At 41.0% G+C, this 26,102-nt stretch overlaps 1 protein-coding gene across 1 annotated transcript in view; it reads left to right on the top strand.

The window, feature by feature from the left end:
• LOC124553322 (ankyrin repeat, PH and SEC7 domain containing protein secG-like) overlaps positions 1-21,358 on the top strand; it is a 66,861-nt gene extending 45,503 nt beyond the window's left edge. Inside the window, exon 5 of the mRNA XM_047127200.1 lies at positions 20,878-21,358. Within this exon, the coding sequence (XP_046983156.1) occupies positions 20,878-21,358 (481 nt within the window). The remainder of the gene's footprint in view (positions 1-20,877) is intronic.
• The last annotated feature ends 4,744 nt before the right edge of the window (positions 21,359-26,102 follow it).

Raw genomic sequence — 26,102 nt, 5'->3', positions numbered from 1 at the left:
TCTGGATGTTCTGGAAAATTACTGCAGATACACGTCTGGGACATGTTTTATTAGATTCCCCAGATCAATAAAAAAAATAGAAATCATGATTGGCTTCAGCCTCGTACAGTTTTGCCATGGTGTCGTATTAGCAAAGTTGTTAAAGAGTTTTATTAGCCGTAACTCTGTAATTAAACATTTGTGGACCTATGTTTATATAAACTTCTTTAGTTTTACTTGTAGAATAACGTATTTAAATATTTGCATATGTTCGTGAATCACCCTGTGTGCTTTCCAATTTCATCCTCGAGGGACTGGATGTGGGAGTAGGGTTTCGGTGTATTGCAATCGTACAAAACCTTGCTGCAGTGCGAATAACATGTACGAATTTGAATTTATGGTGGTCTTCAGCAGGAAAAGAAGGAAGAGTCAAGACAAGGAAAGCAAGTAGAATTAGAAAAAGAATTTCCATCTAAGATTCTGGGCAGCACTTGTTCTGGAGTTTAGAGTTTATGCTTAGATATTAACTGGGTGACACAGAAAGAGATGCATCCTGAAAAGGTGGTGGACGGAACGAAATGAAACTTCATAGCATGAGACAATGTATGATGTTATTTCAGTCATTATAAAATAGAGTCAAATTTCCTCAAAATGTAGCTGTTTGAAACCACTTATTAGTATCATCTTGTACACATACTTGCCTTGATGTATGAAGTAATTCTGTTGCGAAGGACGTCCTAAAGCCATTGTAACTTCTTGTGAGTCAGCTGTTGTAGCTCTACCTAGACATCCTGGATACTGACATGGGGATGGAGTGCCAATGCATGTCTCACCACAGTCAGACCTGGGTATTGACTATCTTTCTGAGCGAGGGAGTGTTTCCACATCACACAGACAATTCATTGACATGTCCTGTGCGTGGCCAACCATTGTCATATTGGTAAATTGTGTAATGTCAATGTTACATGAGAGGTAACACGTGAGGCAACAGGATGTCTGTAGGGTTCACTCAACAACATTATTTGTTTACAGATCATTTAAATTTTTATACTTCCTTTTTGATTTAAAATTTTCGCATACTGTTACTATATTTTATGTATATGTGTATATTAGTGTAGCCATCAGATAGTGTAGCCACCAGATAAGATTTTCTGTATTTTTACTTTTGTACAGCGTGAACCATTAATTTAAACAGTGTTTTTAATAATCATTCTTGAACTTTAAAGAAACTGGTTCACCCCATTATTTCATCCTAATCATACACATTCTTTTCTGGTGTTGGATTAATCCGAGTATCCTGTTTTACTGACTTATGAAGTGGCAAGTTAATATCAAGAGGCTCCATTTAAATTGTATATGATGAAAAATTTTCTTAACTATTGTAAAGTGTTATAGTAAATGCTTTTCTAAAGTTCCCCCCCCCCCCCAGCCCATTTCTTTATCGTCCTTCATGTTATCCACTGGGCTCTTTCTCCTTTAAAAACGTTATGTATAACGATTATTTACGTGGAGTAATATTTATTTGAAGAAGCAACTTAAACTGTAGCAAGAAAGTAGGCAAATTTCTTACTTCTGCTTTTCCAATACTTCACTGTTTCATTGCCTGTATAATTTGGCAACCACTACTACATGTTTTAAACCACTAAATGATATTGGAACTGAATTGTCCTAACTTAAGTATAATATTTTTCATGCTGCGTTTCTATCGAACTGCTGGGCAAGATCTTAGGAGAAGAATTGAATAGTCTGATTTACTTTTCCATTAGTACAACACACGGTAAGGTCCTGTAAAAATGGTAACTCTATTGATTAGCTTTTCCTATTAACAGGACCACTCTCCCACGGTGTACTTTATTTGGAAACTAAACTACATTTTAGTAAGAGAGTTGTAAGTGGCTTTTCCTGTGACAGGACTATTTGTTCTGTTGTGGTCTAGTATATGTGGCAACAGAGAGACAGGGCTTTGCGTTATCGATGTTAAAGCATACTAACTTACAATAGTAGTGGTAGGGTTAAAACTCCAACACTATCTGCTAAAGCAGGATGTCCGTGGCTTACCGTTTTGCCAATGAGGTTCGCTCCACCACTACCTACTGTGACCTGACATCAAAACAGATGGCTCCCATACGATGACATGAGAAGTGACACCACTGCGCCTGTTGAAAACATGCAAATTCTGCCCATCTTGCCGTCATACTCGATGACAATGGTCTTGTGTGGAACTGAACAATGGCATCGACTGTTACAGCACCAGCAGCCTATGCTTCAGGTCACAGCAACACTTCAGTTGCAGTCCTTTGTACAGTGCTATTAGATATGGTCACACTCTCCTCATGGTTCCTCAAGGTAGCAATATTTGGCTGAACACATTGGAGTTGCCGATATGCTAGCAAACCTAGAGAGATAACATAAACAGCCCATTATAAGTAAACTGTTTGTGTATATGTGTCCATCACACACTATAGAACAGAGAAATGCCAAAAGCATTATGGACCATGCTAGTTCTCTGTTCTCTGAATGTGACTAACCCCAACTTTATCATGTGTAATCATGGTAGAAATCAAGCATTAGTGTTAGTATTAGTAACACAACTGTCAGTAATGGTAGCAGTAGTAGCAGTAACAGCAGCAGCAGTAGTAGTAGTTGCTGAAGAAAATTCAAGATGGTGGTAACAGCAATAGGGCCTTTTTCATAGTATGATGGTAACATCATTTACTATTTCAGTAGTAGTATAAGCAGTCGTCACAGTGCTGATAGCACTAGGTATAAAGATAATTAGGCAAGATAATTCTAAATAACGACAAGTTATTGACTTTTTCTGTAACTCTAAAGGAATACAGGAGTGTGAGAGGAAATACAGGCCTTATAAAAACCCCATGTCATGCAGCAGATGTGTAGCATCTAAATGTTGCAGACATAATGGCACAAAGAAGTAAGAATAATAAAAAAGTAGTTTGATTGAGATTCTGAACTCATTTTAATGCTCTGAGTAGGAAAAGAGTAAGGAAACATGAAAGGTTATTATGAAAAGTTATATACATGAAGTATTCGGTTATTGCCTTTCAGAAAGTGGAATATGATACATATACACTGAACCAACAAAGGAACTGGCATAGGCACGTGTAATCAAATACAGAAATATGTAAACGGGCAACATACAGCACAGCAGTTGGCAACGCCTATATAAGACACAAGTGCCTGGCGCAATTGTTAGATCGCTTACTACTGCTACAAGGGCAGGTTATCGAGATTCAAGAGAGTTTGAACGAGATGTTGTAGTTGGAGCACGAGCGATGTGACTCAGCATCTTCGACGTAGCGATGAAGTGTGGATTTTCCCGTACGACCACTCCACAGCTGTGCCGTGAGTATCAGGAGTCCGGCAAAATATCAGATCTCTGACATAGTTGTGGCTGGAAAAGATCCTGCAAGAACGGGACCAATGACAACTGAGGAGGATCGTTAAAGATGACAGAAGTGCAACCCTTCCGCAAATTGCTCAGATTTCAACAAGTGTCAGCGTGTGATCCATCCAATGAAACATCATCGATATGCCCTCTCGATGACTGCACAACACAAGGCTTTATGCCTCACCTGGGTCCATCAACACCGACGTTGGACTGTTGATTACTGGTAATATGTTGTCTGGTCGGACTAGACTCGTTTCAAATTGTATCAAACGGATGGACGGGAAGGGTATGGAGACAACCTCATGAATCCATGGATCCTGAATATCAGCAGAGGACAGTTTCAAGCTGTTGTAGGCTCTGTAATTGTGTGTGTAGTGGGCAGTTTGAGGGAAATGGGACCTCAGATACGTCTAGCTAAGACTCTGACAGGTGACACGTATGTAAACATCCTGTCTGGTCACCTCCATCTATTCATGTCCATTGTTCATTCCAAAGGACATGGGCAAATCCAGCAGGACAATTCGACACCTTGCACGTCTAGAATTGCTACAGAGTGGCTCCAGAAACACTCTTCTCAGTTTAAACAGTTCCACTGACCACCAAACTCGCCAGACGCGAACATTATTGAGCATATATGGGATCCCTTGCAACATGCTGTTCAGAAAAGATCACCCCTCGTACACTTACGGATTTATGTACAGCCCTGCAGGATTCATGTAATCAGTTCCCTCCAGCACGTCGTCAGGCATTAGTCGAGTCCATGCAACGTCATGTTGCAACGTTTGTGCGTGCTCGCTGGGGCCCTAGACGATCTTAGGCAGGTGTATCAGTTTCTTCGGCTTTTTAGTGTATAAATAAATGGATAACCCTCTGAAGAATGGTATAAATAAGAGAGGTAGTTGATTTTAGTCCATCACTTGGTCTTGGCTGGCAGGCATAGATATGAATGGGTTACGACGAGGTCGGCTGATTATATGGTGGTCGTCCATTGGGTTGTTCAGATGTGGTCTACAGGATCTTCGATAATCTGTACGTTCCCATGCAAATAAACATTGGTACACTGTAATATATGAATGATCCAAAATGTGATTATTGCACAATTCGACCAACCAGCGAAACAGAGACCCTGAATTACGTCATTTACTAATCGTGACAGCTGCTTATAATGCTTCAGCATGCGTACAAAGCATCTCTGCGTCCTTCAAAGTGATCACTGAACATCTGAGTCTGCTCACGGCCCTTACACAGTCTACGAGGTCTGGTAACAATACTCAACACGATCAACACTAATGGGCTTTTGTATCCGCTCTCCCAGTCACAGAGAATCAGTTGTGCTCGAATGAGTTTAACAGTGCTACAATGACATCTGGCGGTGTCATCTGCGTGTATCACTCTAAAAGTAAGTCCGAAATTCTGACTTGTAAGAACTAACTGACTATTGCAGTCGATCTCTACATCGTTCTTTGGCTCCATGGCAAGAATAGCATTTAGTTTCGAAATTGAATGTCACATCTTCGATTCCCCTTTTTTATTTCTCTCTGTTCACTATGAAAACATGTACAAACTGTGTTTATCCATTTGAAAATCAATAATTGTCTTCTATTATTACCACATTTGCTTTCTATTATGGAACAATTAAAACCATGTTGCAATTTGAAAAGATCAAATGTATTCGCTCTCTGCCCACCTCATCGTATAATGGAAAACATCATACTGGAGACACTTGTTACTTGACAGTGCCCGAAAGGCATTTGGTCTAAAACTCATGGAACTATAACGCTTCGATAGAGCTGTGAGCTCATAAAATTTAATTGCTAGGTTTTGTATATCTATTTCTAGTATGCAATGATCAATATTTGCACTGTAGCATACGTAAATTACGACTCAGATAAGTAGCAGCAGTTGGTAAAACGGATACGTTGTCTTGGCTAGCTCTAGTCTGACTCTGTGTGTAGGCTTCAGGTGGCCCCACTGTGGACGGACACAGAGGTCGCTTCCTTTTGTGTTGCGGCATCCGCATGGCGCGGTGGTGACTCCCACACAGCTACTGGGCTGTTTGTCGTGTATCCACTGGCCAGCGTGACACACAGGACGTGTGGAAACTGACGCTGTGGCCATTATGGTCCCAGGGCAGAACCAGCTCCAACCCCTGTGTGCTCTCATGGCACAGGAGCGTGGCTGGCCATGTCTTGGGCAAGTAAAAGTTTCAGGAAGAGACACTGCAAACGCTAACAACTATGCATAACTTAGTATCACTGCTGTAATTCAACCTTTCCTATATTTACATCCAGTTTTTCGTATTTTGAGTTTATTTCGATGTCATTCTTCGAGACACTTTTGGCACTCCTGTTTACCATCTATGCCTCCTAACGTCTGGTCCCTGATCCCTGACACACTATCTATAGAAATCTGATGATCGTTGAACCACGTTAAGTCCACGAAATGGATTTTTCCATTCCAATTTCTGTGTGATTTACCTCGTTATATATTGAAACCATGTGGTCCAATAGTTTTGGTATCGCTCCAGCACAGCATCTGACCCTTGTATGCACCATTCACATGTGATTTATTTTGTACAGACTGTTGTTTCGCCGGCCGGTGTGACCGCTACGGTCGCAGGCTCGAATCCTGCCTTGGGCATGGATGTGTGTGATGTCCTTAGGGTAGTTAGGTTTAAGTAGTTCTAAGTTCTAGAAGACTGATGACCACAGATGTTAAGTCCCATAGTGCTCAGAGCCATTTGAACTGTTGTTTCCTGTGCTGAGCTACTGGTAAGAGGAACTCATGAAACTGTGTAAACTGATCAGCTCAATGGTAAGTCAATGATCTTAGTGAACCCCCTACTATCGTTGTCAGTGTGTGTTCTACTATTCATGTGTGGAGGATCCGTCTCCAGTAAGCTGCCCTCTGTTCTCCATGTGAATGCACATTCCCAGGCAGAGACTCTCTCCGCAGCTCCCAGTCACTGGAGACGGCAGCGCCACCCCCACCTCTCAGCCCCACAGCGACCACGGCTGGCCTCCTGTCACAGGCGGTCTCCCCACGACCCCCCAGACCAGTCCCCAATCTGATGGCGCTGTCGTCTCTCCCTTGCAGTGACTCCCGTCAAACCATGTCCACGTCGTCAGCATTCACAGTGGTACCTGTGGGGTGTTAGCCAAGTGTTATGCTCACAAAGTCGAATGCCACTTTGTCGCGTGTTTGATAAAGCAGGAGTTATGGCTCTCATCGTTCGAGTAGGCAAGGAGCAAAGTGATTATGCACATCCTTCGATGCTTTCGGTGTGTCTTACATTCACTTCAGAACACAAGTGAGTCAATCAGTGCTGTTACACAGGAAAGCTGCTATAAAATTAAATTTCCTCTCCAATGATAATGAAAGTATTTGTGTGTTGGGGGTATTTTTGTTTTCAATTATAGTTTTCTATCTTCCAAATTAAACTGCAGGGAGTAGATTTGGAACAGGGTTTTTATGCATTGCATCTCCAGGAAACCTTGACATTATGATGGGGGTTTTTTTGTTTTCAATTATAGTTTTCTATCTTCCAAATTAAACTGCAGGGAGTAGATTTGGAACAGGGTTTTTATGCATTGCATCTCCAGGAAACCTTGACATTATGATGTCAAGGTTGACATTATGATGTCAAGGTTTCCTGGAGATGCAATGCATAAAAACCCTGTTCCAAATCTACTCCCTGCAGTTTAATTTGGAAGATAGAAAACTATAATTGAAAACAAAAATACCCCCAACACACAAATACTTTCACTATCATATGTTAAAATATGTCATATGTTAAAATAAGTCCATGGCTCTTCACGAAAGGAAATGTTGAAGGAATAATGAGTGTGGAAATACAAATAAAGTAACATGCCACAGTGTAATTAGGGTATGCCATGTTGTGCTGCGTATGTCTTTAACAATATGTGTTTTGCATACTTTCCTTTAAACCACTCTTTCAGACACTTCCATGTTGTGTGTTACATGTATGTGGACTTCCTGCTTATCACAAGCAGCTGCCCCACAGGGAGTGAGACATTGGCAAAGGTAGTGTTCGGAAATCATTCATTGAGACATCAGACTCGATGAATGTTGGAGTCTGGTTAGTCACGCTCAGAGGGCCTGACAGTTGAGGCAGCTGCTGGTCCTAATGAGGAAGTCCAGGGAGTCCTGTTGTGGGTTTAGGTGAGTGGACACGTGTGCAGCAGTGTGCACCTGACCAGTTGTCATCACCCCGCAGAGCTCAGGTCTTTCACAGATCTCCTGACTATAGTTTCTGTTATCATTACAGAGCAGTTTCTACGTAAATACATCCTGATTTTTACTTACCTTTTTTTTAAAATCAATGATGCAGTGGACATCATTATTTGGCTTTATTAACAATACCGCTATATTACAGTGAATAGATCGGTTTACAACACGACTTCATCGCCAATGCAATTCGTTTTGATGCCCAAGAAAATATATTAGGTACCTACATAATACTTATGCAGGCCCAGGACTAACAACACTCATGGTAATCAACATGCCTAGTCAAATGAACAACTGAGTATTGCGTTACGCTGTAGCCTCTGATGCAATTCAGGGCAGGGGGAAATATGGGAGCTAAATAAGTATTTGACATTGATAAGTCGGTAAGAAATTGATTGGCGACTCCATGAAGTGCTGTGTGCACAACGACCATATATGTTAAATTAAAATAAAGGTCGCGTTGGCCATAATATTGATGTTTTATTGATAGCAGAATCGATTTTCGGTCAAATTGTGATCATCTTCAGTGCTGGAAGTTAAAAACTTTACATAGCGATCAGTGAGTAAAAACAAAAAAACCACAATTACACCTGAGAATAAACCAACTGTTGGAAAGAACTTACCTGTGGTGTACAAATTAAACTCAGACACTGGTATCAAGTTATCAACAACCAAAACTGAGACGCGATCACAATAACTACAGCCGCTGTTTACATTCACCTATACAGCAGACCTCAGTGTGACAGGGTCTTGGAAGGCCCTCTATGTGGCGTGTGTCATGTGAAGACTTAACAATTCTTTATTTGCCAAGAGATTATCACAAAATACCAAAGTGCACTTGCAAATCATTAATTGAATATTTCTATTTTAAAATTATACATTAAAAAACGCATAGCAAAAAAAAAAAACGGGGGGAAATGCACATCTTGCCGTATTACCCATACTTTTCATTAGCTAACATATTTTTTTTTGTATGGTATTTTTTTGAGGTTATTTGTTGAGATTAATTGGCTGGTACTTGTAGCACCGGTTTTGTAATAACCTCTGTTAACTGGTGGTCAGGTTACATAACCGACAGTCATAACAGCTCTCTAACAAAATCCATGCACACTACACATTAAGCGTTCGGTTATGACAATCTATATGGTTTCCCAATAGACAAGGGATCAAACCCTCATCGCTTTTATGTAATTATTTATGTTGCTAGTTTGTGACTACATTTTAATTGCTTTAGTAACTGCGGAAAAATGTGGGTAATCTGGCTCTAATTTACCTACAGTACGATGTATTTTTTGGCAATAATTTGTACAGTTGCCTTTCCTACCTTATGACCTTTTTTTTCGGGATATACGATGTATATAACCATTTATCCACTATTTACATTTTGGATTAATTGTTATGGCCTACTTTGGATACATGATCTTTTTTAAAAATTAGCTTTTATGTTATAAAGGGTCCCACTGCTGCTATAAGACATGTACTAAAATTATCTCCTTTATACGAGTATCCAAAACCGTTTGGTTGACCATTTTAATTTCTGTTTTATCAACTGTAAAGGTATAATGGGTCTGACCCAGTGCTTGTGCAAATAAGGGTATAACTTGAGTGAGATGTATTTATTTGGGACAAAGCTTTTATACTTTAAAGAGAACACTGTTTCCTTATACTCAAGTTCTGTTTGTATCATATGATAAATTTTTCTATAAATAACAGCTGTGACAGTGGATGTATCTACTAACCTAGCGTATTTCGTACACTTGTCTCTATCCAACATATAATTTATTCTTTGCAATTGTAACAGTAATTTTCACTCACGAATGCGCTAAACGATCTCTGCACTCACAATGTGCTTTTAAAACATCCTGCTTTCATAATTACGATGACTATTTAATTAATATAAAGTGTTCACATGTCCCAACGGGACACAAGATATGTGTGCTTCATCAAGTCGTTAAATACGATAAAAAATTGTTAATCTGCACCCTTTAAAAAAATTTATAACACGTAATGAGTTTCATAGCATTTTGACCTGCTATATTGTGACATACATTGTATAATTACATTTATGTATTTGACTTCTTGGTTTCAATGTAATATTTTACGTAAATTAAGAACCTTATATCTCTGACCCCCTACGCCAGATGGCAGTTACTGTGTTATAACAAATTCTGTTACATTTGACGTAATGTTATTTGTATATTTCTCTTCTAGTCCTGTAGCCTGACACCATATTAACTTCACCTGTTGATTTTTATTATGACATGTTTTTTAAGTTGTTTGAAAATAACATGCATATGTTGGCAAGATGTTCATTTCCCCCTGCCTTTTTTTCCTATGCTTTTTTTAATGTACAATTAATATTCAGTTAACGATTTGCAAGTGCACATTGGTATTTTGTGGTAATCTCTTGGCAAATAAAGAATTGTTAAGTCTTCACGTGACACACGCCACATAGAGGGCGTCACACCGAGATCTGCTGTATAGGTGAATGTAAACAGCGGGTTCAGTTATTGTGGTCGCATCTCAGTTTTGGTTATTGGTAACTTGATACCAGAGTCTGAGTTTAATTTGTACACCACAGGTAAGTTCTTTCCAACAGATGGTTTATACTCAGGTGTATTTGAGGTTTTTTGGTTTTACTCACTGATCACTATGTAAAATTTTTTACTTCCAGCACTGAAGATGATCACTATGTGATCGAAAATCGATTCTGCTATCAATGAAACATCTATATTACGACCAACGCTGACCTTTCTTTTAATTCGGTTAGAAATGTTTAAGCGTATTTGAAAAAGCTTTTTGTCTCCATTACACTGATTCAAGGAATTGTGGCCTTGATTACATAGTATCGTCATCTATGCATGACCTGCTGATTCCATGTACATTTAAAGCCTCATGAGCGTAGACAGGCATCACAATTTCACATACCTCAACAGACTAGGTGCAGATCGGAACAGGACACTGCCAGGTGTTTGTTAAATTGGGCACATGGACAGAGTGTGAGTTATTTGACACAATAAGAAGTGCATGATACAATAAACAAGAAGGAAATATTATGAAAGAGATTAAAGAGGCGCAACATCGCGAGGAATACTTCGCAAAAAAATCATGAATCCGGTCAGTGAAAGTAAACAAGGTTCCACATATCCCCAAAACACGGTGATCAATTTTAAACTGAGGACTTCAGTCAGAAATAAGACATGACAACAGAATAACTTTACACCACAAAACCACCAATATAAAAGATAAAGAAAACTTCCGGGAAGCAACCACAACAGGCTACCAAAATGCAAAAAAGCATTAACGGCTTAACCAGAGAAGAGGGTATACGAGAAAATAGAACCTACTATTTCAGTAGCTCAAAAAGGAAGGGAAAAATTAGTTGGCAATGAGACTAAGAAAACCATATTCGAAAACATAGTAATGTACTTTTAAAAATGGAGAGAAACATTTGTTGGAAATGAGGCTTTGAAAACCAGAAAATAGGAAATAGGTTGGGGAAGAGTATGTGGGAATGATACTACGAAGAAAAACTTTGTACAGCGATAATAATGTGAAGATTTTCTTATGTGGTGGGCTATAGAGGTTTGTGTGGACCAATAGAAGACCTTACAGATCAAAATACAGGCGCTGGAAGACTAAAACAAAGTGTTTTAATTATAAAACCTGTACAGACTTAAGTAAAAGTACAAACACTGGAAGACAATGTTCGCACAAAAAGCGAAGCTCCGCTTTCTGACGTCGATGGACCAATCAGGATTGACTGCCCACTTTATCGATCTCTGCCAATGGCGTGGTACAGAGCAGTGTGGTGTCAGCACACCAGTCTCCAGCTATTGCCAGATTCCTTGACGTCAGAGCCCGTATGTCTCACTCAGTCAGTCAGTTGCTGTGCGGAGTGGCCGCACGGATAGTGTGGAGGTTCGAGTCCACCTTCAAGCATGGATGTATGTGTCGTTCTTAGTATAAGTTAGTTTAAGTAGAGTTTAAAAAGTAGGGGCCGATGACCTCAGCAGTTTGATTCCTTAGGAATTCACACACACTCACACACACACATACACACACACACACACACACACACACACACACACACACACACACACACACACACACACACACACACACACAGTTAGTCAGCTGGCATCATGAGGCTGCCTGCATCTCGTCCCAGATCTCCCTGCAAGGATATATCCCAGGCATTACCAGAAACCCACCCCATGTCTTCTGTATACCTCCATATATGGTGACCACTCAACTATGCAAGCAGACATGTTTGCATACAAACATTATATACAATTGCCTTACAAGAAGAAGGAGCCAATAAGAACTAAATACTTGGGCATTGCATAGTAGGTAACCTAACTGATGTGGTTGAGAATGAAATTTCATTTAGAGATGGAATGAACTGTAAAACATCAACAGCTCTGAAAGATGGAACAGGCTTAGTGGCGTGGCTGCAAAATCTGTTATAAGTTAACATTTTTTCACATAGAAAATAGAATAAGTGGCAATACACAGCTAATATCTCTGGCCCAGCTCTGTCATTACGGCAGAAATTATATGGTGTGGTACTCAAAAAGATACAGATGCTGAACCTTATTATTAGTAAAGAGATAAATCTTCGGATGTACACAAAGTTTGCATTGCACTGTGCTTACATAAGAGCCCATCGCAGGAGTATATGGAAAAAAATGAAAATGGGTGTATGGCATTGTTGGCCAGGAGGCCCCATCCAGGGAAGTTCGGCCTTCAAATGCAAGTCTTACTTCAGTAGACGCCATATTGGGCGACTTGCGCGACGGTGATGAGGATGAAATGATGATGAGGACAACACAACAGTCTGTCCATGAGTGGAGAAAATCTCCAACCCAGCCAGGAATCTAACCCGGGACAGCTGGATGGGGGGCAAGCACGTTACCACCCAGCTAAGCAGGAGGACTTCTAGAGAAAATATACACATACTGATGAGATCGCGAAGTTGAATGCTTCCTGGTGGCATTGCAGAGACGTCATGTGGCAAAGTAAGTAAATTATCAGAGGAGAGACGAATTGGGAATAATTTAGTGACAGTGCGGGCACATGTTGGTAATGCGATCTATATAAGCGACTCTGTCAAAGGGCAGTTTGAGATGGCCCACCGTCTGGAATGAGCGTTTCGGAACTGGCGAAGCTTGCTACGCCCTACTATCGACAGTACTTATAGGGATTGGTTCAAGTATTGTAGAATAAGTGACAAGGTGTTGGGCGTCCATACCTCATCTTAGAAAGTGGAGGTACCAGGCTTGCCCACTCTGTGGATAGGCATCGACCTGTGGCAGACCTGGCAAAAAGAGTTCAATGCTGTTGTGGGCAAAAGTGGTTTGGAGCTCACCTTCTGCACACATTGTTCAACTTGAGGCTGCATAGCAGACGAATCCTGGATGTTCGCACATTCACACGGTGCACACAGTGTCACTAAGATGGGACCACATATCAATGGACACGTGTCGTCTGGTCGGTGAATCCCGTTTCACGTTACACTAGGTCGATAGTCGTGTTCAGATGCGCCGTCATCCAGGTGAACAGTTACAAGAAACACCACCACACCATGAATCGGGATAGTGGGGGCAGTATTAAGCTGTAGTGGACATTCACGTAGGCTTTCGTGGCACCAGTGGCAGCAATCAAAGGCTTCATACCAGCTGTAAGCTACGTCAACACTGTTGCAGGGCAGATGCGTCTTTGATGCTTTATGTTTTTCGCAATGGCGATTGAATCTCACAGTAGAACAACAGTCCGTATCACAACTGTGGTGCAGTAATTTGAGGAGCATTATAGTGCACTGACATTGATGTACTGACCGCCAAATTAATCAATGTGAACCTGGTGGAACACATCTGGGATACTACTTCACGCCAGCTCCATATTGACAAACCGCTGGCCCATAGATGAAGCGAATTCTGTAATCTGCACATAGACATGGCTGCTCTCATCACGTCTTGATCGACCTCCAACGACGAAAAAGATACCGTGACACAAGCATGTACTAGATAAAAACATCTCTGTTTCACGAGAGGATTTTAACGCAGCATTGCGCAAATGATGACAAATTGTTAACACATGAACCACATTGTCGCGAAATGAAGGCAGAAAAACACCAATGAATGTTATTCTACGTGCCTCCATGACATGTACAAACAATGAAATGACGCACAAAGTATTTTTTAAGACTAAGCAGACAAAGTCTATCACCAATATATCACGACTAATATTACAAATGAGGCAAGCAGCTGTGAGAAAGAATGACAGTGAAGACCAAACATCAGTATTACAGATTAGATTAGAGGCTACAATGGCAGTGCATGCACCAACAGAACTGTTAATGGGCGAGGACGAAATGTAACGCCAGATCTTGGGAGAAATTATGTACTAACTATGTAAGATAGCCCCTCATTCGGATCTCTGGGAGGGGACTACCAGAGATCTTGTTTCAACAGTTCATAGGAAGAAAGGAAATAAAAAGAGCTATAGTAGAATTGGAACGTGGAACGTCCGCACCTTACTGCAGATGGGGAAGCTCGAAAACCTTAAGCAAGAAATGAAGAAAATGAAGTTGGATATACTAGGAGTGTCTGAAATGAGATGGCCTAACTGCGGAGATTTCTGGAGTGATGAGTACAGGATAATTCACACAGGAATGATAGAAGATAGATCTGGAGCAGGTGGGGTTGGAGTAGTTATGAGTCGAAAATTGGGGCAGAGAGTGAAGGGATATATACAATATGGAGGAAGGATAATACTTGCCAGTCTGGATACCAAACCTACAGAGACGGTTGTGATACAGGTCTATATGCCTACCACAAACCAGGAGGATGAGGAAGTTGAAGCTGTATATGAAGAGTTAAATGGAGCCTTGAGAGGAATCAAAGGAGAAACAAATTTAATAATCATGGGAGACTGGGACGCAATAGTAGGAGATAAAGAGGTACAGCCAGCTGTTGGACGCTACGGCCTTGGTAAAAGGAATGATAGAGGAGACCGACTTATAGAATTTTGTAACAGGAATCAAAAAAAAAAATGGCTCTGAGCACTATGGGACTTAACATCTATGGTCATCAGTCCCCTAGAACTTAGAACTACTTAAACCTAACTAACCTAAGGACAGCACACAACACCCAGCCATCACGAGGCAGAGAAAATCCCTGACCCCGCCGGGAATCGAACCCGGGAACCCGGGCGTGGGAAGCGAGAACGCTACCGCATGACCACGAGATGCGGGCTAACAGGAATCAACTGATAATATCGAACACGTGGTTTCAACATCACCCCCGTAGAAGATACACCTGGAAGTCACCAGGGGATAGAGAACGATACCAAATTGATTACATTCTAGTCAAAAATAGATTTAGAAATCAACTAACAGGCTCTAGAGCATACGCAAGCCCAGATATTGTCAGTGATCACAACATGGTTGTTGCGGAATGCCAACTAAAGTTCAAATGCATAAGGAAGAAAATAGGAAATGGAAAACTGGATATAGGGAAGCTTGGAAACCGTGAGACGCAGAAGGAGTTCCAAGAAAGGGCTAAGGATCTATTCCAACAGCATCCTATAGAGAATGTAGAACAACATTGGGAAAATATGAGAGATGGCCTAATAAAAGCAGCTGAAGAGATAACTGGAAAACAAAAACCTGAAAAGAGGAAGGAGTGGATAACTGATGAAATAATACTTATGTTTGAGGAAAGAAGGAAGCTCAAAAATAATGAAACGGAAGAAGGGAAAACGGCATACCGAGTGCTTAGGAACAAAATCAACAGGAAGTTGAAGCAAGTAAAAGAAAGGTTCCTTGAAGACAGATGCAAAGAAGTTGAAGACCTTCTGAAGAAAGGGAACCTTGAATTAGCATACAAAACAGTGAAACGCTTCTTCTCAGGAGGACAAAGGATTAGATGTAATGCCCTAATAAGAGAGGATAATAAGATGGTGCATAATCATGAAGATATAGCACTTACGTGGAAGGAATACCTAGAGAAATTATATGGAGGCAACGTACAAGATGACATGATTGAAAGTGAGGACGAAGTAGATAAAGATGAACTAGGAGACAGCATACTAAGGTCTGAATTTGATCAGGTACTACAGGCACTTAAGCACGGAAAAGCACCAGGAATTGACTCATTGCCTGCAGAAATCATCAAAGCAGCTGGAACAGAAATAAAAGATAAATTGTATAAATTAATCTGCCAAATATATGATACTGGAGAGCTGCCTGAGGACTTCAAGAAGTGTATTATTGTTCCATTACCAAAGAAAATGCCAGCAAAATCGTGTGCACAATACAGAACCCTCAGCCTAACATCACATGCATCAAAAATTTTGACAACCATCCTCCTCAGAAGAATTGAAGGGAACGTGGAATGCATGCTCACAGAAGACCAGTTTGGCTTTAGAAGAGGGAGAGGTATGCGAGAAGCTATTATGGCCCTAAGGCTCATAATACAAAAAAGAATGGAAAAAGGAAAGGACACCTACATAGCATTTATTGACCTCGAAAAAGCCTTTGATATGGTTGAATGGAAAAAACTATTCCAGATATTGAGGGAAACTGGAGCTAAGTACAAGGACAGGAGAACGATATGGAACATATACAAAGAAGAGGTGGCAATAGTGAGATGTGGGGAACATCAACAACAAGCAAAAATTAAACAGGGTGTGAGACAGGGATGTGCACTCTCCCCTGTCCTCTTTAATATGTACATACAGAAAGCAATGGACGAGGTCAGAGAAAAGCTAGGACAAGCTAATGGAATCAGGATCCAGGGAAAAATAGTTGATATGCTGCGTTTTGCGGATGACATTGCTGTCAGGCGGAAAATGAGGAAGAATTACAAGTAGTGTTGGAGGAAATGGAAAACACTCTTGCTACATGGTACAACATGAAAATTAATAAGTCAAAAACAAAAATCTTAGTTGCAAGCAAACAAAATAATCAAGCAATTACGAATATAAGGCTGAATGGAGAGAAGCTGAAAGAAATACAAGACTTTGTCTACTTGGGAAGCAGAATAACATCAGATGGTCGTAGTAGGAAAGATGTAATAAGTAGAATAAATCAGGCAAAGATTGCATTCTATAAAAGGAAAGGACTCCTCACATCAAATACGATAAGTCTGTCGTTAAGGAAGCGGTTAATAAAGACCTTTGTTGGGAGTGTGCTTCTCTACGGCAGCGAAACCTGGACACTTGGAGAGGACAAAAGAAGAAGGATTGAAGGATTCGAAATGTGGTGTCTGCGAAGGATGTTAAAAATTCCATGGACGGCCAGGATGACAAATGAAGAAGTCCTGCAGAGAGCGGAGGAAGTTCCAGTTCTTTGGAAGACGGTCAAGAAGAGGAGAGATATATGGATGGGACACATTCTGAGACATGAAAGTCTTCTCCACACTATAACGGAAGGCCTTGTGGAGGGTAAAAGGGCAAGAGGCAGACCTAGAAGAAAGTACATAAGCCAGATAATGCAGGACCTAGGATGCGGAAGTTTCACGGAATTAAAGAGGCTGGCCGACAATCGCACTGAATGGAGAGCTGCTGCAAATCAATCTTAGGATTGGCAACTTAAGAAGAAGAACTCTTTTTAGGCATCCACCACCCCAAATGTGAATCCAGAGACAAGTAGTGTGCTGGCGTAAGCTGGCGCCAGCACTTCAGGTGGCACAGAGGTTGCAAGAAGATCTATAATAGACACTGGAGAAAGTGTGCGTATCAGGAGAGAGGCCAAAGACAAATGCGCTAGAAACACGCCGCCAACGCCGTCTAGACCATCAGTATTTAGATCGCCGCCAGGGACCGAAAGGCCAGTCAGTCAGTTGTCCGATGAGTCAACGAATCGACCCTTAAGTCTCAGCGAAGTACCACAGTATTGTACGTAATGGACTGGTACTTCAACATGAGTGTGGCCAATGTGAACTGTTACAGAATAGCTTATACCACAACACCTGGACTATGTGAAGTTAAGTAACTTCTTGTTCCTCTGAATATAGAACCCCGTTAATACATGTATGCAGTTTGTGAGGATACCGGCCAGCAAACAAGATCCTCTGCTTGCTTCCCATGGTACAAGCCTACAGCGAAAACGAGGTGACACAAAAAGTACAGCATCTGGAGGATATCGTTACAGATGAAATTACTGTGGCGGATAACGAGAGTGGACTACTAGATTTTGCCAAATATCATCAACGATAAACAAGAGAACATTCATAGAATACTTTTGGAGTTTTTTGAGCAGTTATCCACGAAAATTGGCACATAGTTTTTTCACGTTCACGAGCTTTTAATCAAACCAGTAATTCTTACGATTTTATTGACAGGCTGATGGTGTTCTCCCAAAAGAAGTAAAATGGATCATCACCTCAATATTCTATATTGATACTATTACTCAATTCTGACTATAAAATCGACATTCTTACAAAACACTGCACTAAAATTGCTTCTGAAAGGGAATCTAACCCTATAGAAACACTGTGCCACAGCAGTTAAAAGCAGGTCATATCCATTGCGGAATGTGCAAATACATTCTGAATCTCACCTCAATCTACAAATCACAAGTAGGATATTTTGCTTGGCTTTTGACAACTTGAATGATTTATTTAATGTTTTAGTTACTATGGCAATGAGAAAAATGAGATTTAGTGAACAGGTGACAAACATGATGTAGATTGCTATAATACTGTAAATTAAAAGCCTGATTCGTCAAGTACGGCTGCTGTCAGCAGCATCACACGCAAATGATGTGGGAACACTTCTCTAAACACTTAAAACACTTGAGATTTCCAGCATGAGGACGATATCTCAGGAATGAAATCAGTTTGCTGACCTAGAAGTAGGAAGATCTGCGGGAAATGAAATAAGTTTTAAGTAGATACGTCTAAGTGACAGGGGGAGGGGGGGGGGAAACTAATTGTAAAAAAAAAATGCCAGCTCATGAAACTAACCTAAACATGAAGTTAAATAAATTGAGGAGAACATCGTAGTGGGACGTCCATACGTTCCCAAGCTGAGAAACATGGTCTCAGTTAATTGGAAGCAAAAACATAAGGTATTGCTTAGCACGATGGAGGACTACGACACGATAATTTCGGACAATCCAAATCAGTAACCTTTATAAATCCATACATCATGCGTAAAATAAATTATTTAGCAGCAGTCCCTCCACTGTCCACAGCATTTGCTAACAGAAGAAAGGCTGTGGTGTTTCAGTTCCTATGACATGGCCACATCTCAAAGGCTGCATTTAGTACCACATCGATACTGAACACACAAATGCTGGTGGCAGTCACAGACGCTGGAACTCTATCAGTGGTGCCTAATATCACTGAGGTGAAGAAAACACAGCAAAACAACCACAGTGCTATACAGAAATATCTTTCATTTTAACTGTAATTCCCCAACAAAGATAATACAGTCTTTCAGAAACTCGTCCACCCAGAACATCTGTTGAATTGGAGTATGGGGAACTCGTGATTGTGAGGCAGCCAACTCATCAGGTTCCAGTAACTGCAGAGTAATAATTGGAGCACATTGTAGATTAAATCTGATCATAGTCAGTTTGCATCTGGTTACCATTCCAACAGCAGGAGTCATAGATAAAACGGTTGCACGTAAATCATACTAGTTGCTCCTTATTACAATGCCCGATTGGACAGCTTGGGGTCTGCATCATATTTGTAGGGTATTTTTGAACTTGTGGATATGACTTTTACCTCTATCAGTGGCATTTCAAAAAAAAGGAGTACCACTTACTGGTATTCCATCTTACACCGTGGGTCCCTGTGAACCGCTGCACACACCATAGGCAGGCAAAAGCACACAGCCTCCACTGGGGGCACACCTAGTAAAGGACTGTGGAGATCAAAACAACTTCCAGGCTGTTGGCCACTGTAGTCGTTCACAAATAACTTTCCCTGTATCGTCATTCGACAGGAAAGAGTCAAGAAGCGTTACACAGATTTGTCACAATATTAACAGCCATTCCAAGTATAAGAACTGTAAGATTTTCTGTCGAAACAACTAGATCAGGAACATCACATAAATGTAGTATTCATAGAACAAGAAAGTGAGGGGACTGATTGATGGATACGGGATTTGTCAGCTGTAATATGTCATGTGGTAGGATAATAACATGAATTTGTTCTTTATCACCTTTAGATTAAAAACAAATTGCTACGTCTTATTCAGAAGGAGATGCAACACAGTTTGTAGTATCAGATTGTGGTTATTATCTGTTAGGCTCATTATGGTAAATCTGATACGCGCAAATGACATGGTGCATTTCTGAGGACATAGATCAATGGTAAGAAGTCTACAGTGTGTTCAGGAGGCCAAGATTTCCTTGGATCAGAGCTTCGAATCGTGATCTGGCAAGTGCTAGAAATATAAATTTGCTATTATAACCTGCAGATTTTGTTGTTGTCTACAGACAGATAGTGCTGCAAGAATTTATATTCAAATTGTGTGTGTGTGTGTTTGTCTTTGTGTGTGTGTGTGTGTGTGTGTGTGTGTGTGTGTATGTGTGTGTAATAGATAGTATCTGTGAGTGCTCTTATTTTGCAAGCACTTTGTTTGTTAAGTGACCACTTGTGCATAACTATGTGCCACCAAAGGCAAAACAGAAGAGTTACTTTGACTGCTGTATCTGAAATATTTCGACCAAACAGGTTTCTCATAAAAACTAGCTTTCTCTGTTTGATTAAGCTGTTTCAGGATATTTGGGAATAGCTCTGCTGATTTTTTCTTCATAACAGGAAATATTCCTTAAATATCAAGGGATTTGATTAGCTTTTTGTGCTGCGTTTCCTTATGGCAGAAGATATTAGTGCACACAGAACACTACTAGTGGCAGCATGACTTAGCTCTTTCAGTCAAGGGCCGTGACTGCTTAACACTAGCGTTTGGTTTTTGAAGTAAGTTAGTGTAGGGAATGAATGTGAGAAAATGTAGTGACTGAACTTCTTGAGAGATGCAGTGTGAGAAATATAATTAGTAGTGAATGAAGGATTTGAAAAGACAACTGCTGTGGTTACGTATCTGAAACTACCAAGACTTTAGGTTACTCTGGGCTGTAGAAGGGAGAGAATTGTAGATTCATTGGTTGTCACTGAATGGACGTGTTTTCAGAGGTCACAGTCCTGCTCCTGCGATTGTTTTCTTCATGATGTCTTCGTGTTTCTAGTAATGTATGAGAATTTCTCTGTTTTTTGTAGGAGCCTTCGTGGAGAGGCGAAGGACAAGAGACTGATCCAGGCAGCTAAGGAGGGGGCAGTGGAGGAGCTGCTTATGCTCCTCAAGGATAAGGCAGATCTGGGGGCGACGGACGAGAACAACAAGACAGCGCTCCACTGGGCGGCCGCTGGGGGCCACACAGTGGCAGTGAGGTGTCTGCTAATGGCAGGTGCTGACGTGGGTGCGAGGGACAACTCTCTGCAGACTCCCCTGCATGAGGCTGCACTGAACGGCCACGCAGCTCTTGTGCAGCTGCTGGTGGCGTCCTCTGCCGATCCCAACGCCAGGGATGAGGATGGGTGGACACCGCTGCACTCTGCGGCGTTCACAGGCCAGGCAGAGGCGGTGACAGCACTGCTGGAGGCAGGGGCCAACAAGAGGGCCGTGGATAACATCGGCAAAACCCCACAGGACATTGCCAGGCAGTACAACCACCAGCAGCTGATAGACGTGCTATCATAAAGCTAGCAGTCTCACAAATGTCTGTGAAATAAAATAAATGAAGATTTTTGACAATACCCTTCATTTGTTTTAGAATAATGCAAACAAAGAAACTGCAGTCGTCCTCTGTATCCATATTTATGCAACATTGATAACTACTGTAGGAACATCAAAAGAATAATGATAGAGGGAGACATACACTGATCAACCAGAACACTCTGACCACCAACCTACTACCAATATAAACACAACAAAGCGGCAGCAGCGACACATGGCGACGAATGGCTGCCAGTCATACACCTGCACAGTGCTCCTAGTATCAGTGTGCACGCTGTCTGCGTGTTGAATCTGTCTGAGTTTGATCGAGGGTGGTTTGTGATTGCCCAGAGCTTCAGCTCGAGCATTTCGGAAACTGCACAACTTGTCCGAGGAGTGCTGTGGCGAGTGTCTTCATCATGTGATGAAACGAATATGAAGCAGGTGTCCAGGAGTTGGGCAGCCACCCCTCATCACAGGTGAATGTCGTAGGCTGGGTAAACTCGTAAACCAGGACAAGCGGCGATCTGTGGGCAGACTACAAGTCGGTCTGAACACACAGTGCACCAAACACTGCTAACAATGAGCCTCCGTAGCCTATAACCCATGCATTTGCCAATGTTAATACCACAAAATCGGCAACTGTGACTGAAAAGAGCATGTGACTATTGGCACTGGAAGTTGTTGCAGTGGCAGAGCGTTGCATGGTCTGATGAATCCCAATACCTTCTTCGCCATGCACACGGGAGGTCGTGAATCCTTTTTCTTCCAGGGAAACAGCTTCTTGACACACGTACTGCAGGAGGGAGACATGCTGGCAGTAGCTCCATTATGCTCTGAGGAACATTCACATGGGTGTCCATGGTCTAGTGGTACCATGACGATCAAGGAGTATCGTAGCTCGTGGCAGACCACGTATACCCGTTCAGTGGCGATTTCCAGCTGATGTGCTGGCTTCCCAAGTCACCAGATCTTAACCAGACCTAACAAATCTGTGATGTTATTTTATGGGGCATCACAGCTCATCGCACCCACCATCGCCCCCACCACGGAATTTATGGGAAGGTGAATTGTATGTGGAGATTTAGTGCCAGCTCCCTCCTGTGACCTACAAACGCCACTTTGCTTCCATGCCAGACGAGTCTCCGCTGTTATACGTGTCGAAGGTCGGCATACTGGCTATTAGGTAGGTGGTCACATTGTTCTGGCTGATCAGTGTGTAATGGAAAGAAAAAATAAGAGGACTTCCTTTTGTGAAAATTAATCAAATATCGAAAAATACACTACTAATTATCTAAAATATTTAATTACTGAAAATTGCTTGGCAGGAACATGTTTTGTGCCAAAAATTATCATAATTTTCTCCATAACAAAGCATCCACATAAAAGTTCTGTAGTTGGAATGCATCTTTAGTTCGGACCTACGAAGAATTTACCTCTATCTGTCACGCAGATTGTCCAGAAACTTGCATCTGTAGTTAAGATGTGATATTATGAGGAATATTCACACCACTTTCGCTCTGATTCTAGACTGAATTTACACGTTTCAATAACTACTTTGTTCAATTACATTCAGACTTTGGTACTAATATTCGCGCATTGTTACCTGCTTATCACCTGAAATTGCGTTATCAGTGTATTCTCAATTAAAAATAATGGTACACCAACCTCCAGTGCTGCAGTAAGCAGACTTACTACGACGCATAATCTAACATAGATCACCACTCTCACATAATGGGGAGCTACAGCAAACTCTTCGACTGGCCACATTTCCCTCCTACCGATATTTAGTGATTTCCTTCAGACTGGCATCATGTCGGCAGAGGGCCAGGAGCTACCACCACGCAACCTCCTGTGTCGCAGCTGGCAGTTTGCCCAACTACAGCTCGTAGGAACTGGAAAACTGAATCAGAAATTTGTGTAGCCAGTCCAGTCAGAAAACCAAATGTGATACACGATACATGAATACTACTCCACTCCCAACAAGTAAAAGCCAATAGTGCTTGTAATATTCCAAAAATATCTACACAGATGGAAATAACTTTGCAATTTGTGAAAAATAATTTTAAAAATTGTGGTGATCAGTCTCAGTTATCAAACAATATGTTACCACTGACTACCAAGTAAAAACCTCAGCCTATCTTAGAGGGTAGAATATAATGGCAATGTAATATAACGTAACCCTGTTTGAGACGGATTTTCAAGAACACAGTGATCCTCCATGAAACATGTAAAGAAGGCTGAAACCGCTGCAAGAGGCAGTGCGTCTCTGTTTTACTTCGAAACAGAATTGGAACATTGCACACACGCGCATATCTCTTAAGTCAGGCACTCGTCCATCCAGCTCTCAAATGCCGAGAGAGACTGAAAACAGGCGCCTCCCTGGTACTGAGTGCAACCTCTGAGCTTGCTGTGGGCATCAGCAGCCAGCTATTGGGCAATGGAGCCAGCCACCATCAGCACCCGTTCGGCCAAGCTGTTGTCTCTTTCTCCTTGTGTGAGGTACGTACTGAGTGAAAGAGCCACGCAGCCCTCACATTCTGTGTGGTCCACCCCTCCTTCTCCGAATACTTTGGTAACTGCCCTCCAGGAACATCTCACATTAACATGAGATGCACATATAACCCACTGATAAACCAGAGCAAGTAGATGCTGATTCTCCATGTTGAAATCACTTTTAGGTTTAACATACCTCGACGCAGTACTGGTTACCAACCATGATGATTATAATTAGGAATGGGCAGCAGTCCAAGTTGAACTGTCATCTATCATTTCCTCCTGCTCACAGTAAATTTTTCCATAGGGAATGTGTCACTTAAATGCAATTAGTGTGGCAAGAGTAAACTATTTTTCTTTCAGAAGGAGCAATAAACCTGTTGTATCAGTATTAAAATCGCAATGAAAGGATTTAACATTGCCAACTTCACACCACCGAACTGACAAACATCCACGAAGGCAGTGACACAGTTGCTGACACACAGTCACAGGATTACCATCCTGGTGGACAGATGGAATCATGCTATGCTGTATGTTGCAAACATAAACTGAACCACTTGGTCTCTGCAGTCACCGGAGTCGATACTTACAACCAACCTAAATATAAGAAATGTATCCATATCACCCACATTCTGTCCCTAAACTTGATGCTAGAGTGAAAAAATTGTTTGTGTAACGGTTCAAGTGAATTTCTGTACCTCCTCACACATAGCTCTCCGAACAAAGAAATGACCACACATAAGTTCACTTGACGGAACGTCCTCACATCTGACCTTCACCGTGAAAAATGTCAGACATAGCTGTCATTCATACACCAAACACACACTGGATAACATACAACTGTTAAATACACTATGGTGTGTATAACAACAGTAAATTTAAAGAAGATTGTGATCTATAAAAATCACTAACATTGCTATAAACTGTACTGAACATACACCTACCAATCACTGAGATCGTAACAGTTAAGCGCAGTGCTTGTGTTCTTCTCTACTCTTTCAAGAAAATTAATTCTAATAAATGTTATGTTACATTAGAGACAAAGTACTCTGAGTGAAACCAAAGTATCCAATCAAAGAAATGTGTATTACACAGAACTATTCTTTATTTCATCGTAGTGATCTGCCGTTCCTGAATTAGGTGAAGAAGATGATGATAAACGGGACAAACAGTTTACCACAAATACACAAGACGTTTCAACGTGTCATAGTTCTCTGAATGTGCTATATGAAATAGTACTTTATAGTGAGAGACATGGCGACATATAGTAACTGTGTAGTGGGTTTGCATTCTAGGCTTTGTAAAGGATTATAATGACACTGAAGCAATCATTATATGAATTGTACAAAGGAAAGTGTAGTCCAGGCATAAGGGGAGTACAGAATAACTTTGTGTTAAGTGAATCACTAAACAATAAATATAAAACTACAGAGTAATACAAAACATAGCACGTCAGTTCAAAATACAAGAACAAAGGAATGCGGTAGTATAAAAATAAATAACATCTATATAGAACTATTAGCCCCTCAACGGACCTGCCATGTTAAAAGAAGATGAGATGTGCTTGATCTAACGTTCATAGTACCAGTAAAGGCCACACCAACAAAGAGAGGCCCCCCAGCAGTGAGATCGACTTTTTTAAACTGTCTATACAGTGACGTACATTATGATCCCAGGTATCACACAGTGCAGCTATTCACCCTGGTGGGGCCTTTTTTACGAGTAACTGACAAAAAAATAATTCGGTAATTTTGTGCAACGCGCAACAGCACTAAGATATTTCTTTAGTGTAGTCTGGTTACGTGCCATAAGGTATACGATTACAGCGTCACATGCAAGAGGTCTTGGGGTCGAACATGTCAGATGCAGTAAGGTTTTTTCTTTATCGAAATGACTCTGATCATTATTTTTATTCAATTAATTGATTTAAATGAAATTTTATATTCCATGCCTTTGTCACATTATTTTGATCACCGTATGAACTTTCTCATTTGTGTCATTTTTTACTTTACATCATTTGGTCTCTGCTTGAAATCTTTGGTCGTGTGTTTTAACTAATTTTATTTATTAATTTCGATTTAATTTCTCGTTTTGTTGCCCTGTTTTATCGTCCACGTTATTGCATTAATTGTATGTATTCTCATTTTTCTGGAATTTTGTTTTACTTATAAATCCTTCTTTTTTTTAATTTTCGTCTCTGATGTTTTTCCATAGTTGAATAGACATTTAGGCT

This window comes from Schistocerca americana, chromosome 11 (genome assembly GCF_021461395.2).
Source record: "Schistocerca americana isolate TAMUIC-IGC-003095 chromosome 11, iqSchAmer2.1, whole genome shotgun sequence".
In the NCBI taxonomy this organism is placed as follows: domain Eukaryota; kingdom Metazoa; phylum Arthropoda; class Insecta; order Orthoptera; family Acrididae; genus Schistocerca; species Schistocerca americana.
Note: the sequence above shows the minus strand (reverse complement) of the source record. Positions and strands in the feature narration are given on the sequence as shown.